Source organism: Bactrocera tryoni, chromosome 1, assembly GCF_016617805.1.
Source record: "Bactrocera tryoni isolate S06 chromosome 1, CSIRO_BtryS06_freeze2, whole genome shotgun sequence".
Lineage (NCBI taxonomy): Eukaryota > Metazoa > Arthropoda > Insecta > Diptera > Tephritidae > Bactrocera > Bactrocera tryoni.
In genome coordinates, this window is record NC_052499.1 from 30,177,952 (window position 1) to 30,196,958 (window position 19,007).

At 35.0% G+C, this 19,007-nt stretch overlaps 1 protein-coding gene across 5 annotated transcripts in view; it reads left to right on the forward strand.

The window, feature by feature from the left end:
• LOC120782578 (afadin) overlaps positions 1 to 19,007 on the forward strand; it is a 61,783-nt gene that overhangs the window by 7,886 nt on the left and 34,890 nt on the right. For 4 of the 5 annotated variants that reach the window (XM_040114922.1, XM_040114924.1, XM_040114925.1 and 1 more), the window contains exons 2-6: positions 14,572 to 14,756; positions 14,830 to 14,938; positions 15,033 to 15,226; positions 15,362 to 15,826; positions 15,893 to 15,974. In XM_040114922.1, the coding sequence (XP_039970856.1) occupies positions 14,652 to 14,756; positions 14,830 to 14,938; positions 15,033 to 15,226; positions 15,362 to 15,826; positions 15,893 to 15,974 (955 nt within the window). In that variant the 5' untranslated portion in view covers positions 14,572 to 14,651. Of the gene's footprint in view, positions 1 to 14,571; positions 14,757 to 14,829; positions 14,939 to 15,032; positions 15,227 to 15,361; positions 15,827 to 15,892; positions 15,975 to 19,007 lie in introns of those variants that run through there. The other variant, XM_040114923.1, reaches the window with a different exon arrangement.

The following is a 19,007-nucleotide window of genomic DNA, read 5'->3' on the forward strand; positions in this document are numbered from 1 at the left end:
GGGCATCTGTGGTTTAAAACTTTAATATTTTTTATTAAATTTAAGACCACTAAAGCTATTTATACTAAACTTGTTGAGAAGAAGTATTTTCTAGCAATACTTTATACTGTGGGAAAACGTGTGAAATCAGACTCATCAAAAAATATTGCAATAGATGATATATTCTACACAAAATGATGGCTTTCCAAAAGAAATAAATTATTATCAAATATTATTAATGTTTCTTTATATAATTTGTGTGTGTGTCACTGGAACGTACTTATGTTCGGTTATTGGAATTGGTTTTTTATGAAAATATTAATCAAAACGTTGTGCTCATGAAATTTGTCCAGTTATGGAAGGCATCCGGTTATAAGGACTGTCCGTTATGGAGAATTTCACTCTGTATACTACCCTCCGATGATCGTGAGATCTTCAACTATACCTGTTTGCCAGTGACTTAATTTAATCAGTCAACAATTGCGCAGACTCCAATTTACAGTTATTTGACATGTACTTTGCATAATACATATGTTTGTATGTACATAATTAGGCCACAGTGTTTTTGTGTTCTCACACTAAAATGCAAGAATTTGTAGTGTTGTGTAGTAGAGTCATAATGAATACTTGTAACTTTTTGTTTTTGTTGGTACACCGGCACTCAACATCTTAATTACTTCCCCGCCCAATTAAGTGCCCACTGTTTACCGGATGGTTGCACATAACTACTATCTTGGATCAGGGCTCGAAGCTTACCAAAAGAGTTCCTGAAAAAGTCTTTACGCGGCCCCAGTTAGGTGCTGAGTAATCAGCAACTGGCGCTTAATTTCATTGTATATGTATGTATGTATGTGTAAAAGTGTGCGTTCCATTGTTTTCCAAATTGTGCCGCAATTTACCAACTATCATAAAGCGATTTGCTTGCCACATAACTTTGCTAATGCTAGAAAATAACTGTTTGCGATAGCACGCTCGCTTGGAAGAGTTGGGAAAAGAAAATGGAATTAAAATTTCACTTTATGAGCGGCGCTTTTGCTTCAGCAGTTGACCGGTGTCTGGTGGCTTGCGATTGCTAGCTGTAGCCACGGTGGTCAGGTAACTGCGGTTAATTGAAACCCATGCGAGATTAGTGGACAAAACATTACATTAATGCAACTCTGTGCGAGTGTACATAGTACATACATATGTATGTTCACCAGCATGTGCATAAATTGGCTACGTTAGGTAACTTGACGCGCTGGACCAAGCTGGTGTAAAATTTGTTGCGTATTTACATACTTATGTTTGGGTTTCATATGTTAGGAGTACATACATACATACATATGTACATACATATAGTTTGTGGATGTGTGTGTGAGTGCGTTCGCGTTCCGTGGCGTTATTGTGCACGCTTTACATCATTACACTTCACGAACGTGATGTTTCACTGTTTTCATGTTTTATGTTTCCTTTCAGCGTTTCTATTGCTGAGCTTTTAATTATTTCCAGTTGCATACAACTTGAAAGACACATATCGGGCTTGGGTGATCACTTTCGCTACTTTGTTGTTGTTGTTATTCCATTATGTTTATTTCGCGTTGTTATTTTGGTTTTTTCACTTCGCTATAGTGGCACTTTGCCATGTTAAACTGTTTATTAACACCACTGGGAGGTGTTGTTGTTGTCGTGCAGTGGCATTGGTCACTACCGCAAAATCCAGTAGCGAAAATTTCACCCGAAACTGCTTTATATTTACATAATTTATGCACCTAGGTTACTTCGAAGCTGTCGAACTAACGAACGCATAAGAGTGACTAATTCACAAAGTCATCGGTTATCTTTCAATTTGTTTACCTTTCACTCTTAAATTGTAGTAATCTAAATGTGGGCATACTTTTAATACAAAGTTAATGCCATTTTGCACTCACAACAGATCGACCTTAACACTTTCTGTTGCAGTCGCGATTTCCAGTTATAGTCACGTACATACATATGTACATATATGTATATGTATGTATGTATGTATTCAAGTTGTTTTATAATTTATATTTCCTTTAAAAATATCAGCAAATCACGTATGATATTATAAAACTTGGCCTTTCTTTTCAGTAAAAATACTAAATTATTAAATTTTTATTTATATACATACATACATACATATAGTATGTATATGTTGCACAGAGTATGATAGTATGACGAAGATGACGGGACGATCAAAATATTTAAAACGTTATAATCACCAGCCTCAAACTTTTTTTAATACATTGTTTGTCCGGAAAGTAATAGGACTGATTTTCTTACGCCACGTCTGTACTTCGGAGCATAGTGCGCACTGGAGGACTCGGTAGAGGTGGCTCCTAGCTAACGAACGAGCGGCTGGAGAGTCAGGACAAACATTTTCGCCAGAGGTACGCGATTAAATTCTGTGTGAAACTCAGTAAATCTGCGACAGAGACGTTTGATATGGTTAATCATCTGGCTTGGCTTAGCCAGATGTAGCTTTAGTTGTTGAAAATTATGCTCATTGTCTTTTTTGACAACAAAGACATCGTCCTCAATGAATTTGTTTCTCCTGGACAAACCGTTAACGCCAAGTTTTACGTGGAAGTCCTCAAGAAGCTCAAACGAAGGGTCAATCGTTTCCAACAAAACATCGCAGCCGATTGGAAGTTGCCTTCTTGTGAACAGCTACCTAAATCGACTCAGTCCTATCACTTTGCGGACAAACCCTGTATACCCACAAAGAAATAATCTGTATCAACCATATCTAGCAACTTTATATAGACCGGTACGGGTCAAGTTTGATCTTGAATGTATAATGAAACACCCTGCGGCGGCATTAAATTTGACTGCAAAGATAGAACAGCACGTTTCCATGTAAAATGATATGCAAATTTTACAATGAACGCGACGTCGTTCACTTTTAGGTGAAATCGAAATCGGAAACCGCCTTATAAAATATATCAAAGATATAAATTGAAGCAAAAGTCGAAAGAAATCCGTTCTATCTTTCAGTTTTATCGATGATAGTCGAAAAATGTTGATCCCTGCATAAATCAATTTTTATGATGCTTATCCAATGTCCAAACTGGGTGATAAAAAACCACTGACTAAACAATATTTTTATTTCACAACTATTTAAGAGTTTTTTAAAAGTCAAGATGTACTATTTGTGGTAATCATGCTTTAAACATTTCCAAATATAACTTGCATTCTTAATTATCTGAACCCTATCTCCCTTTGTCTACTATAAACACTCTGTTTGCCTTTCCATAGAGTTAAACAAAGTACTATATAAATATCGATCATTGGGCCACTCAACAAATCGTCATAGTTCGCAATCTGAGGCGGTAGGTGGTATGTATTGTGAGGAAGTACGTGCACGCATGCGCCTATCAGCATAAGAAGAAATATCCTATGCCCACTCATACGCTTTTCATGCGTATCTGAGCAAAGTGTTAATGAAATGTTGCAATTGATTTTAGCTGCCACACCTTTTTTAAATATATTTCACATTTCGTTAACTTAAATAATATATGTAAATATGCCAATGAAAATGGAAAAAAATATTTATGCAAAAAGCCATTGCAGCGCGATTGCTAAACTCTATGACGCTCAACATAAGTATGCAAGTCAACAGAAGTCAATGAGTAAATGAATATTTAATTAAATAACTTCCTCAGTGTCCAAAGCGAAGCTTCGTCAATTAACTTATAACACAGACATGTGTTGGCACTCCCACAATAGACATTACGGATTGGAATTTCAAGAAAAGTAAACAAAAATACTTTCGTAACCTCAATATAAATATTAAGATTATTTATTATATACCTATTACGATCCTGTTATGCGTTGTTGATAGAATATCTTCTATCTAGGTCCACTTGATGCTACTACATTACAATAAATTATGATTTATTGCCTTTAAGTAAGTTACGAACAATAAAATATAATCGTCCTACACTCAGCGAAAAAAAAACCCACGCAGTCGAAAATTTTCTTTGTTTTGCCCACCGTAAAGCATTCACCCTATTTAATGGTGTGGGGGGCTATAACGAAGTTTGGTGTTGGGCAGCTTATTATTCTAAAAGGATCTGTGAATGCCGAAAAATACATTGGAATTTTGAGAGAAGGCGTTTTGCCAACAATTGAACAGCTGTCCGAACATACCCAAAAAGTGTATTTTCAGGATGATTCAGCCCCTTGCCATAGAGCCAAAACGGTAACTAAAGCATAAAAATATTGAAATTCATTTTTCAATAATTCATTTCAAACATATACAGGTTACAAAACAAAAAGAGTTTTATGGAATTGAGTCTCTCACTTGGCCAGGAAACAGTCCAGATCTCAATCCAATTGAGAACTGCTGGCATTATATGGGCAAAAGGATAAAAGAAAAGCGTCCAAAAAGTCTAAAAGAAATGGAAAAAATTATTGAAGTTGTGTGGAATGAAGAAATTAACAAAAATTATCTTGAACGTTTGTTTGAATCCATGCCTAAACGAATAGCCGAGGTTATAAAGAGGAGGAGGGTTTCAACAAAATACTGAAAATTTTTGTACAAAAATATGTTATTTTGATTTGTTATGTATTCTATTGCTAAATAAAGATCATATAAAACATAAAATATCTTAATAACTTGTTTAAAAATCACATTATTGTCCATAACAAATTTTTCGTCTGGGGTATGTTATGTGTGTGTATTTACATTTTTTTCATTAAAACAAGTTTTAAACTATAAGTTTTTCACATAAAAATGCTTGAAACATGAACTAAATAAAAGTGGTTGACTCCCCAAGAAAAATGTTTTACTTAGAATAACATGTATCTAAGTTTTGAGCTATTTGAAACCACTTTGTAAAGTGCGTGGGTTTTTTTTTCGCCGAGTGTACTTATTTTCCGGTCCAAAAAAAAAGTATTAATTTCATTTAAATTCAACTAAGTTATATTTTTATTATATACTTCATATCAAGTGCTATTGGTAGCAGTAAAAATATTGGAAAAAAAAAACAATTTATAAATATTACAAAAACATAGGTAATAAATATATTTCAAAAATTCAAAGGACAAAAAAATAGAATCAAAACTTGTTTCATTAAAAAAAATTATTTTTTTAAGGGAACTAATAGAAAAAATTGTTAGTAGATTGTATTCTTTATCGTCTAATACAGATGCACATCTTCTAGGCATAGACCTAATTAGGCTACCGAAAGTGTTCTGTGGAACAGAATACCAAACCTTTGTATCTTCTCTCAGAGTTCTGTCTTATTTTTCGGTTAAACGGGTGCAATATTTTCCTTAACAATTTTCCGTAAGTTTTTGATTGGATTCAGATCTGGTGAATGCTCTGTCCAAGCCATAACGCTAACACCATGACCACGCTCTCTTGTTGGAATTGCCAAAATGCAAAGCGAATTCCATTCAGCATATGGGAGTATGACCTTATCTAAAACTTTATCCAAAAAATAGGTCCCGCACCACAATATGAGAAACAATCCTAAACCATTCGAAAAACTTGGTCGTGTAACAGACGCACATTTTTTTGTTTTTTGGACGTCGGACTCACACCCAACTATCATTTCCATTTTTTTTTTTTTTATTTTTAGCTCCGCCCTAATTAATGTGTCGTTTTATCAACTGAATACGATTGCATCTACGTATGCTATTTTCTCAGCATTAGCACCTTTTGGGACCATGTGCCAAAGCAATTTTTCTCCACAAGTCGTCTTACTGTTCTTGAAGAAATTTTTGCACATAACTCTTATTGAATGACTGCAGAGGCCTTAAACGGGTCGCGCATCGACAATCATGCAATATTTCGTGCGACTTCCGCAGTCATTTTTTTGTGGTGTTTTTCAAACTTTTTTCGGAACATTTAAAATTTAAATTGCCTTAACGAGTGACCTATTCCTTGCAAATTTTGAACGCACAGTCTTTCCTCATCTAAACAATGTTTTTCTTGACCCATTGTTTTTAAATACATTCATAATTGATAATTTTAAATTCAATATTTTTCATTTATGAAATCATTTCGTTATTGATTCTATTATTAACCACCAAGCACGATGCACGCTATTTACACTTTTTAAATGACAGTCATCTGTAAAACTCGACAAATCTATCTATTCCTCTTTTTTGAAAGTACATAAGTATTATCGCCTTTGTTATTATGCAGTAAAGTTACTACATAAATGAAAAATTTCACTAAAATTATACCACTGTTTCAAAACAAAACCTTTGATTCTATATTATTATCCGTAACCGTATATACATATATACATATTATAGTCTGGATATATATTTTTTTCCAAGCTCAGTTTAAGTTGAAGTTAAAGCACACATAAAAAGCATAACGCAAATTGAAATTGGAACTTAAATTTCTAGGATCTTCAGATAATGAAAAGACGCCAAAAATGAAATTGATATATAGACCCCTAAGCTTTTCAATTGGATTCATGTCGGGAGACGAATTAGGCCAATTATGAGAATTTCCTCCTTTGCCCTGGAACCAATATCTTACTGACTTCACGAATCCTTAAATTTTTGACAATCTTTTTAATTTTTGAGCATTCTGCTCTAAATACAATGAAAACCCTAGTAGAAACGGTCCCATAAAAAAATCGTCCGATTTGCTGAAAACCTTAGAATAATTAAAATTGTACTTACTATTTTGACCACTTAAAAAATGAACTTCAATAATAGATTGGCATGCTTACATCAATGTGGGGATTCACCATTTTCTTTTCCCTTTAAAAAGTATTGTCATATCGAATTTATTAAAACTGAAAATTTAACCACGATTGCGGCCTAAGGGAATGTACTTATTATTCTGACCATGTGTGTAACTGCTAGAAAATTAGCACAAATAACACCTTGTTTTGACACGCTCACAGTCTTCGTGGTTATACCCTTAATTTCTTTGTCAACTCATAACATGACTTTGTTTCATTTATCAAAATATTTTTAATTTTTCCTATTTCAACCCTTTAGTGAACTAATTATAATTAATCTGTGTTTTGCGATCTACAGCAGACCGTTAAAATTCATAATTGCTAAGGAATCACCACCAGCTGAGAAAGGCCCAAAACAATAAGATGGACCCACTCTATTGATGAATAGCGAACTTTAATTATTCCAATATTTTAAATGTTATTGGAGCTCGAAATAAAAAATCAATTTAAATGTCGTATATATTGAAAACGATAACATCTATGGATCACTGTGGGGCGTCTCTTTTATAACTTTTCAATTCTGATTCGCAACAAACTTATCATAAAAAACTGCCAACGATTCAGAAGCTCTTAAGGGGTTGTCATTCAAACAAATTATGTTGCCAGTATTTTTTTTTATGAAAGTAAAAGCATAGCATCATTAAATAAGGTTTCGACTTGACATTTATGATATTTATGGTGTAAAAAGTCAACCAAAGGATCGAAATCCCAGCAATTTTATATATACATACATATATGTACAATATATAACTTATACACTGACCGACAAATTCGGCATAAGGTTTGTTAGAAAAACGACCAAGATTTTGCCCAATTTTATCTATTTTCGGTAAAAAGATACACTGTTATGAGTAAAACACGCTCCCTTATTTTCGTTGAGATAACCCACATATTGACTGATATATGCGGTCACCCGGAAGTTCGAAAATTATACTATTAGGTATATGGAGGCTAAGAGAAATATTGGTCCGATTCAACCCCTTTTTGACATACAGACATACCATTAAAAGAGAAGAATTATCACTTAATTTTAATTATATATCTCACACAATGACCGACATTTTCGATCAAAAGACAACCATAGGTACTGGAGTCCAAATATTCGGTACCTAGGGGTTTGAAAAGTTTTTGTTGGATGTGTGTGCCGTGTGTGCCACACTGAAGACATTATTCGTGCAAAGTTTTATCCCGTTATATTAATTTCTTCATGATTCGTGTTTCGTTAATTTTTAAGAGTACAGTAATTTGGGAGTGAGCGGGGTTGTCCTCCGATTTTATCTAGTTTTGCATGGACTCAATTTGGTTGTTGCGGCTTCAATGGTTTAGAAGATATGTACATTAAACTTGTTAGAGGGCGAGGCCATACCCAATTTTTCAAAAAAAAATTGCCCACATGTGCCCCTTGCAACTGCGATTTTCGGTACCAAATTAGAGTTTTATGTCTTAATTGAGTGCTTAGTTAGTTTCGGTTAATGGCGATTTGGGGGCGTGGCAGTGGTCCGATTACTCCCGTCTACAAACTTTTTTGTACTAATGAGCCCACATTCCAAGTTTCATCGACATATCTCAGTTTTTACTCAAGTTACAGCTTGCACAGACGGACGGGCAGACATACAGTCAATCGGATTTCAACTTTTCTAGTCATCCCGATTATTTATATGTATATATGTATATAGCCCTATATATGTCGCTTAGTTTTAGGTCTGTAGCAACAGGTTGCAAGGGTATAAAAATTTTAAAGTTCCAACTAAAGCTCCTTATGGTGACCATCACCAAAAGTTTTAACAAAATCTAGTGCCTGATCGTAGCTTATTTTAACGAAAAGGGAGCCTCATGAAAATCTGCATATATGTATCTACATATGTATGTATATTTGCAGCAACTGTTTTGTTAGTATAACTACTATTTATCGTTTTCGGCCCCATTTTCTACATTACTAGGCTGAAGCTCATGTTCTTTATTATTATGATTGAATGCTCGAGCACATCTCGAAAGTAAATTGTTATTACGTAGACAATAATAAATTGCCTTGATAGCGGCCCAAACATCAGGAGGTGAGGGATAATAATCGTGAGTATGAGTAGCAAGTAAAACCTTGCACTAACAACTGCTGCCAGCTGCTACCTGCTCTCAATCGTTCCAGATCCCGCTGGGACTCTTTGCTAATTTCTTACTATACATCTACAGGAGAACTACAACAGAAGTTTATAGAAAAAGTTATTATTTCTATTATGAATATCCACTTAATATATTTCCATTTTCACTCTTCGCACTTTAATTTTATTCCAAATTTGATATAAACATCGCATAGGTACTTGGCTACTAGAACTAGCGGCACATCGTGAGCCATTTTGTACTGTTATGCTGCTTTTCGCTACTTAACAATTATCAACCAGTCTCATATTTTACACTAAATGGCCTATTATTCTAACAATCGCAGAGTGACTACTGAAAAGTAGTACATAAGTAAGTACCAGGAGCATGAACTTTGGTATAACTGTGTAACTGTGCAGGCACGCAACGCAGAAACGCCGAGATACGAGCGTAAGAGTCAACAACCAGTTTGGTATTTTTGCTTTGAATTATTACACTAAGATTTCGCCAACAATAGACGCGCGACTTGGAAGCAAAAACAAAATAGAAAGTTTGAAAAGTGTTACTTGCAGAACGCAGGGCATTGGTGTGAGACGACCGGAAAGGTGGAAAATAGAGTACGAACTTGTAATGTGCTGAACACAATGAGCGCGACAGACTGCGGCAGCACGACAGTGAACTGAAAATGGCGTTGTGAATCCTTATACATGAACATTTGTGAGAAGGCAGCAACATAACAATGGCCGGCATGTACACAAGACAACACAGCTCTCCATTTTGCATGTAGACAATTTCGTTATGGCCATACTAATACCTTGCACTTCAATGAAATTTTAATATTTTGTTCAAAGTGAAATTTTTTATGCAAAAAGTAAAAAAATAGGTAAATTTATTTGCTTTAAATTATCAATTGTTATTACAAATGATATAATAGAGCTGTTTTATGCTTTTGTTTGTAAAATAACGTAAGGTTTGTATGAGCTTTGAATAATTTTACATTTTACATATTAGCGGCACCACCACTCTACCTCATCTCTTTAGTGTCAACTCTACTGTCGTTGGCAAATATAAAAATATATTGAAGTTAGCGAGAGCGACAACTGTCGGCCTGCAGTCGTGTATTCGTGCAGCTGTCCAAATACTGTGTCCATAAGAACGTGTGTATTTTAATATTTGACAGATGTCGTTTGCAGTCTGTCGCGCTCATTGTGTTCAGCACATAATGCTTTATTAAGTACACTGCTGTAAAATTGGATTAAAATCTGAAAGAGGTGGAGAACGAACTTAACCAACAGTAATGCCAATAAGCGGTCCACGGCGCCAAAAAAATTATTACATACTTATATGTACATTTACTCGTACTTTGTATGTACGAAGGCAGAGCCACAGTTGGACGACAAAAGGCTCTCTGAACTTTTAGTTTGCCGAAGGTAAAGAAACAAAACAGTGGCAAGCGAGCGAGGCCGCAAACCGAGAACGAATGGCAAACGTAAACAAAATTGGTGATCACACAACGAAACCATAAAAAAGCAAATGCAGAATCAAAACAGAACAAATAGACCATACACGTTGGCGGTATCGCTGCGTTGAAGGAAAAGATAACGAAATGTGAAGAAGCGTCTACTGAGACACACTAATTAAATGACGAAAGCAGGCAATTGTTTAATTTGAAAGTTCAATTATTTAATTGCCGATTAATAAGTATTACCATAGAGAATTACAAAGCTTGCCAGAAGCACGATTACCATAGTGCGTGTATCGGCGCGTGTTTTAAAAGTATAAGTAAATGATATAAATTAGTAAGTAAAAAGAATTATATATTATATATATATAATAATATTATCATGTCAATGAGCTTGTATTACTTTTTCGGAAAATGAAAGCCTGGAAACGTTGACCATCATCCGAAAAATATTTCCTCAACATGAATCACCTCTTGACTTTATAGCATCGACAACTGCTTTAATCCGCATTATTTCAAGAGTTAATGAAAATAACTCCGTTGCTAACTCCCATTTAATCCTCAAAATTTCAGAGAGTTAGATGTACTTTCGTTGGCAACATTGTTAAAAATGGCCAATTTTATTCTATTGTGAATGGAAAACAAACAACACTGACAGCTGTTTTTCAAAATTTCAATAATAAAACAAGAGATTTTATGTTATGATGCAGTTTTAAAAATAACGTGTTGATTTGTTTTTGTAATAAAAATGGTTTTGTAACAATTGGACGGCTAACAACCGCAATATTTATCTTTATCCATTTTCGTTGAAATATTATAAAAATGACAATCAGCTGTTTCCGAGAGTTTCAAATTCTCATAGCTGCCGTCTGTCACCTACAAATTTGGATCTGATTAAGTGCACGGTTAATGCGGATTAACGCTACCATCTGAAAAAAAAAGAAAAAACGTTAACCTCGGTTCCTTCCAAGAACTGTTAATTAAGAACATGTATTTAATGTGAAACACAATTGATTCGATGAACCCAATTTTCGAGTACTTTTTCCACTAAATCAAGTTGTATATCATGAATAGCACTTTCTAAAGCTTAAAGGAGGTTTGATTTATTGCTAAAGATCAATGGCTTCAAATAATCCCACAAGTAGTAATCTAATGAAGTAAAATCATAACTTCTTGGAAGCCATTTAATGTCACAACTTCTTGAAATAATCGAATCTCCAAACTTTTCTCGCGATAATTCAGTTGCAGGTGCTGTGTGGCACATAGTTACAGATGTTGTCAAGATCAATTTCTTCCAATTGTGGTCTTAAAAAGTTGGTTATCATAAACCTCTTCGTGTCACCAGCTTCAGAAAAAAGTACGGACCGATGATTCCACTAGACCAAAAACAACATCAGACTGTCAATTTAGGTGAATGTAATGGTTGTTCATGAATAATTTGTGAATTTTCTTCGCACCAGAATCGACAGCTATGTTTATTTATCGCATCACTCAGATGAAGGTGAGCCTCATCCGAAAATATGATTTTCTTAAAAAAATCGTTATCGTTTTCACGTTGTAATTTCACAACGTTTACGGTGGCCAATGGCTTCAGTTCTTCAGTCAGAAAAAATTTATACGGATACCAGCAGAAAAGCTATCTCAAAAACCGTGAGAGGCAAAACTTGCCTGAACGGCAGCAATATTTTCATTGCTTCGAACGATTCTTTGTCTTATTGGGTATATCTTTCCATGATGAAAATGTAAACATTACTGAATACAATGACATTACAGATCATGACATATTAAAAATGGCCGAAACGACACTTAGAAGTTATATCATTCCTAATTGAAAACCCGGTATACATATGTGCATACATATATAGTCAGACGGACATGGCTAAATCGACTCAGCTCACGCAGTTCACTTCTATTTAAACATGTAGAGCTTCCGCCGATTCCTTCTTAGTGGAAGTTCGTGCCAAACTTAAGATAGCCCGCTCAGGATATTAAAAACCAAATACTTAAGATAATATGCGTTGCGGAATCCACATAAAAAACTGTCTACATATATTACATTATTTTGCCTCGTAACATAACTACAGAGAAAATAGTTTTGTTCAGATAATCGTTCTTTGTATTACCTAGAACTATTCGGAATAGATATAGTATGTATTTATGTACTTATTATATTACAAAGAGTAGTTGATAGTAGTAGAGAGAGAGAGAGATACTTTTTCGTAGACAATTTTTTGAAAAGTAGGCATGACTCCACCTTCTTATGTTTAAAGCGTATATGTCACAAACCAGTAAAGCTATTTCAACCAAACGGGATAAAAACTCTTCGTACACACATAACCGTTATGTTGAAAACTACTAACAAAGCAATACCTCTAAATAAAAACGTAATAAGTGTTAAATTTCACACTTTTCATGATACGGAGCCGGTGTAAAAATCGGGCAGTGAACGGTGTAATCATATATCTCAAGATCTACTCGAACGATTTCAATCTACATAGTTCGGTGAATGACATTATCTTATTATTTTTATGTTAGATTGTGAAAGCGGACGAAATAGGGCAATAACTATGTGTACCTATTTCCCATATACAATCGAACGAAGTTTTCTTTATAACGAATTTCATGAGCTAGCAATATTATCTACATATATTAAAACCAAAAATATATAGATTTTGCAGAAATAGTTTTTTGTACTATTCTACATTTTAGAATCATTACTGTAGATTACCCTAACATATAGCCATTCATATACTTACATACATACATATAGTGTATGCTTATGTGGCTCACCTCTTTAGTACAGACTGAGAAACATAATATGGCAGTGGTGCTCTTGGCGGCATGCTTGAGTAATTTTACCAGTAACTATGCATATGCGTATTTGTTTTTGCACATACATATTTACACATGTTCATAGATAGCTTTATGCTTACAGGCCTTAAAGAAATTCGCAACAACAGCTTTGAGTTGCTCGATGGGCTGGTGCGCCTCTGCTCTACCAGCGTGTCAACCATGTACAATTGTACAGTCGTCAGTCATAATCACACGCAAATATTTGTAGACGCATACCCGGCCGACTAGACGCAGTGTCTTCTGCTTTTTGAAAAAAGGTTTACAACTAAATTGCCTGTAAAAGTTTCCGCATTAAACGACAAGAAATAGAATATGAAATTCGTGATCAACTAAGTGTAACCGTCGACGGTTATTAATCAAACAAATACAAATACAACAACATGAAGATTTGAAAAAAGTGCAAAGAAAGTCTAAAGCATTTACGGTTAATACGAGTGGCAGAGAGGACAGCCAACTTGAGGCCGAGCAATGCAACCCTCTTTCGCGCAATGCCGCATTTGTAGCGACATTAACGAGGTTGAACTCAACTGCAGTAGTAGTGTTTTGCTTTTGAAGAAACTTTCCGTTGTGACATGCATGGTTTCATTTGCACCAAAAACACACAGCACACCCTCAATTTGGTGCACACAAATTTGTGGCAATAACAAAACAACAAACAATTTAAAACGAATGCTTGAAATAATCTTTAGGTCGCCAGCGAAACGAAGCATAGATAACCAAGTTAGGCATTTGTGTGTATGTTAAATAGAACCGTTACAACCGAAAATATAATTTTAGTCAAACTTTAAAAAACAAGAAAAGCGTTTAATTCGGTCGCACCGAAGCTAGCAAACCCTTCACAAATAAAGTTCAACAAAAGAACTTGATTTTGACCGTTCAGTTTGTTTTGCAGCTATATTTCATAGTAATCCGATCTGGAAAATTTCTTCACAGATTTTAGCGTTGCCGTGGATGTTAATCGTAAAGATATCTCGACAAGTAAAAAAGTTTTCCTTATAAGAACTTGACTTTGATCGTTCAGTTTATATGACAGCTAAATGCTATAGTGATTCGATATCGACGGTTCCGACAATTGAGCAGCTTCTTGTGGAGGAAAAAATCTGTGCAATATTTCAGATACTTAAAAACTGAGCGACTAGTTAGCGTATATGCAGACAAACAGACAGACGTACATGGCTAACGCAACTCAGCTCATTCGGTTGATAATTTATATACATACATATGTACATACATATATATTTTATAGGATATACGTTGTTTCCTTTTTGGGTGTTACAAACTTCGTTGCAACGTTAATATACCCTGTGAAAGGTATACAATTTTCAGTAATTGTTCTAAATTCTAATAAATCAATTCCGACATAGTTAAGTCTTAAGTTTATGTTAAGGCTTACATTTAAGTTAAGTTTAAGTGTTAATAGTTTAACTCAATATGTTAAAATAATAACCTATGGACATTTCTTACTTTTTATAGTAACACCCAAGTGTTTCTCCAAAAGGTGTCCAGATGCACGGAGCCTATCGGTGCGCAAGATTTTAGAAGCTAAGTAAAGAATGACACACGATAGAAAAATGCTTGACCGAGAAGCCGTACGTTCTGTCATCCAGCAATGGAATGCGAATCGTTTGGATCTGTTCGCTTTATCCGAACCTGACGAGGTAAGGCAAATTTGATTGAACTGGAAGAAAGGTTCTAACATTCCAAATTTTCAAACATTCCATTTCTCCACAGAATCTTTTATTTCATGGCGTTATGCGTTTTTATTTCCAAGATGCTGGACAAAAAGTGGCAACTAAGTGCATTCGTGTTGCCTCTGACGCAACAGTCTCAGATGTTATTGGTAGGTGTAACGGTATTTTACTGCATTAAATGCTAAAATTAAAATTAATTGATATTTATATTTTACATTAATTTGACGCATTTAACCCTTACAGATACCCTTATCGAGAAATTCCGTCCCGATATGCGTATGCTCTCAGTGCCAAATTACGCTCTCTATGAGGTGCATGCAAATGGCGAAGAGCGGCGTTTGAACCCTGACGAAAAGCCATTGCTTGTACAATTAAATTGGCATATCGATGATCGTGAGGGTCGGTTCTTGTTAAAAAACATCGACCAAAAAACTACGGTAAGCTAGAATTTTTACATGTGCAACTTTAGTATTTCACTTACAAAACTTTTTGGTGTTTCTACTAAATTTATACGAGTATACAGTTTTTGTTACGATATCTATAAATGCAATGCTATTTTCAACTCTGTTTAGCCAATCGAACAGTCAGATATGAACTTTAAGCGGAAACTGTCTAAACGCGAAAAGAAGGAACAAAAAAAGAAAGAAAAATTGGCAAAATTGAACTCTGAATCGGCAGCTGGCGGCTTTAACGGTGGCATCGTCAACGGCGGAGTAGAGGGTGAAACCCAGGTGGCTGGCAAACTTTATACTGAACTACCGGAGACATCTTTTACGCGCTCAATTTCAAATCCCGAAGCTGTTATGCGTCGACGACGACAACAAAAGCTTGAAAAGAAGTTACAACAGTTCCGCTCGCGCGACGGCGGACCTGACACCGGCGGTACATTGAAGATTTACGGCGAGAGTCTTTGCCAAGATGTCCCTTACAAAACATTGCTGCTATCAATACGCGACTGTGCGCAAGCAGTCGTCAGGGAAATGCTATCGAAATATGGTTTGGACAAAGCTGATCCCTTACACTATTGTTTGGTGCAGGTTTGACTTCCACGCACAATAACTTTCGAAAACAAAAACTTCAACATTTTTGTGTTGTTATTATAGGTGAACAGTGATGGCACAGAGTATATATTGGACGATGATGAGTGCCCGCTATCGATACTGATGAATCACCCAACATCGCGAGGTAAGTAGCTTCCAAGTGGTAAAAATTTCATAACCCAATTTTATTAGAAACTCGCCGCGAATGCTGTATTTCCAGCGAAACTCATATACCCGCATAAACAACAAGCACGATTTGTGGAAAGAATTCAAAAATAGATATGTGCAATTGAATTGTAATTGTTTCATTCATAACTCTGTCCATCACTCCTCACTTGAAGAAAATAATTTGTCGGTCACAAGCATAAAAGCTGACATGTATGTATATATGTATGTACATACATTTGTTGTATCAACGACTTGTATACAACAACTGAGCATGCTTGAGGCATACTTGAGCACATATACATACATATGTATTCGTTTGTTGCTGCATTAGCAAGGAGTTGCCTGTAGCTCTATGCTGCGTTACATTTCCATACAATTAAGAAAAGTTTTATCAATAGTTATGGCTGCGCGGGAACAGATGTGCGCTGTCGACACAGAATGCCCATAAAAGTTTTTGGTGCATTGCATTTTTGTTTATATTTTTGGGAGGCCCTTATTGCTGTATGCTTCCGCATATTTTATGTTGGGTGACCCGACTATTGAATTGGAAATATTTGAATGCTCATAATTCAGTAGTGAACGGGAGCGACGAGTATTGCTGTTGAGTAGTTCGCAGAAAATAGCAATATTTTCGGGAAAATGTGAAAATTATATTTCCGGGTGTAAAACTGTATTTTTATGTGGATATACATATATAATATTATAAAAGTTTTAAAAAGCATAATGCCCAAGAAAATAACGAAAGAATGCTATAAAAAATTAAGTAAGTTATAAACCAAGATGAAAAATAATTAGCCCAAATAAGAAATAAACAAAAGTGGAAAACTGGTGTGAAGTTGAGCGATTCGCAGTATAAAGAAGCTGGCATTCATAAATGTACTCGTACTTATAAAGTGATTTTTCTAAAACAGCATACGAAAACAATAGGGACAGCTACGATTTGGGATATTTCCGAATGAAACTTTTTAAACAAATATTTTTTTTAAATAACTGTATAAAGTGTAGTAAAAATAATACCACTATTTTCACAGTAAATTGCACCGTTTTGTTCGAAAACTTGTTGGCATTTTGAAAGTGATTTCACTTATCTAATCTAATCATCTTCGAATATTTGGCCTGGTGTTCTTCTATTGACCAAATATGGCCACTTCTGCGTAATTGCCTCCTTCAGAGGGTCCAATCGTTGAATTCATATCACTGTTGAAATAATAAATTTATTTGAATTTAATTTTTCAAAGGATTGGAAACCCTTCTAAAAAATATTGCCAACATAAATTTATCTTAAACTTTGTAAGATTGATGCCAATATTTCATTTATTGTATGTTAGTGAAGAAATATATTAATCAAATGGTAGCATTCTCGAAAATATGGCGAACCTTAAGCATTCTTAAAAGTCTTAAGTTAAGTGATATTTAATTTAACTTATTGTGTCGTCTCAAAAAAATATATTTTTAAAGTATAATCACAATTTACATATATTATAGTGAAATCCAGGTTAATTATTATTTTCATTTAGCAGTTCTCTTAATATTTCATTCATATATGTATATGTACATTCAGACATTCTGAGGAAATAATTCTATCTTCGTGCTGTATGTTTGGGTTCACGGAATATGTTGATGACATGAAAATTTTGAGAATCAGTTTCTTTTGTCCTTAATTTTTTGATAGACGAATTAAGACCTTTTTAAATGATCAGCGTTACAAGCTGAGTCGATTTAGCCATGTCCAACTGTCCGTTTGTCTTTATATACGCGAACTAGTCCCCAGTTTTTGAGATATCACTCTGAAATACTTATTTGTCGGAACCGCAGATATCGGACCACCGTAGCATATAGTTATTGTATGGAAAAGATATATTCACAAAATTTGGCATTGATTACTCTCCAAGGCTACAATACGATTTCGGACTTAGATAACATCAGCTATTATTGTTTTTAGAAAGTGCTGATATACAATTCCATATTTAATAAGTATCTGAATTCATTTAACTTTTCACTGTGTACTGGAAAGTGTTCACCAGCTGATTAAAGGAATAAAGAACGTTGAATCCTACGCATGCGTTAATATAACAGCCAAGCTCTCTTTGACAACATTGTTGCTTCTCAATCAAATGAAATTACTTACGAACAAATAAGCTAAAAAAGATTGTAATGTTTTCCAAGATGAGAGCAGCACCCCTTCGGAGAAGCAGAAAGTTAGTACAAATTTATCATAGACGCTTTTGTTGTGTGAACGAGCTTTGGGGTTTAAGATGAGATTGCAAATAGCCACATGTTGCCTGCGAGTCTATTCGCTACAAGGCTGAGGGACTGAGTGAAAACAAAAGTAAATTGGCATGCAATAGCGTTTGCATAACAGACTAAAAGGACATAAACACTTTTCGCATGAAAGAGTACTTACATACATACATTTCCCATGAGGCGGGATCATGTTACCGAAATTTTAGTGAAAGTGCCGTCATACGGGTAAATGGCATTTAACCACCTTTACATACCAATGTTCTGGATAAATGTCAAGAATATGTCCCAAGTATCAACTTCTTTGACTAAATTATCACGTGCTATGGTCACCTAATGGCACTGCACCACCCGCTATAAAAGTACAATCCAACTACAGTTTGACTAATGGATGCATACATATATTTACATTTCGAGTGATAAGACTAAATTCTTGTCTGTCCGGATTATGGTGCAATGTTGGCACCGTTTTTGCCATTCCTCACCGTTTCATAAATTTAATTATTATCTTTGTAAAAATAACATTACAAAGCGTAGCCTCTGTATATATATGTATATGTATGTGCGTGTAAGCATATCAGTCACCTACATATACTGCTTATCGTCTTTTTGATAAGATACTCCTGTTACACTTGACTCATTCGCCAGCATACACTTTCAGGTGTTCTGAGCGCATGTGTACCTTTTTGATGAGCGCTTTGCACCCTCGATAGTAGTACGCATGTTTGTATGTGCGGTGGAGTACTCATTTTTTGCTGGCAGCAGTCGT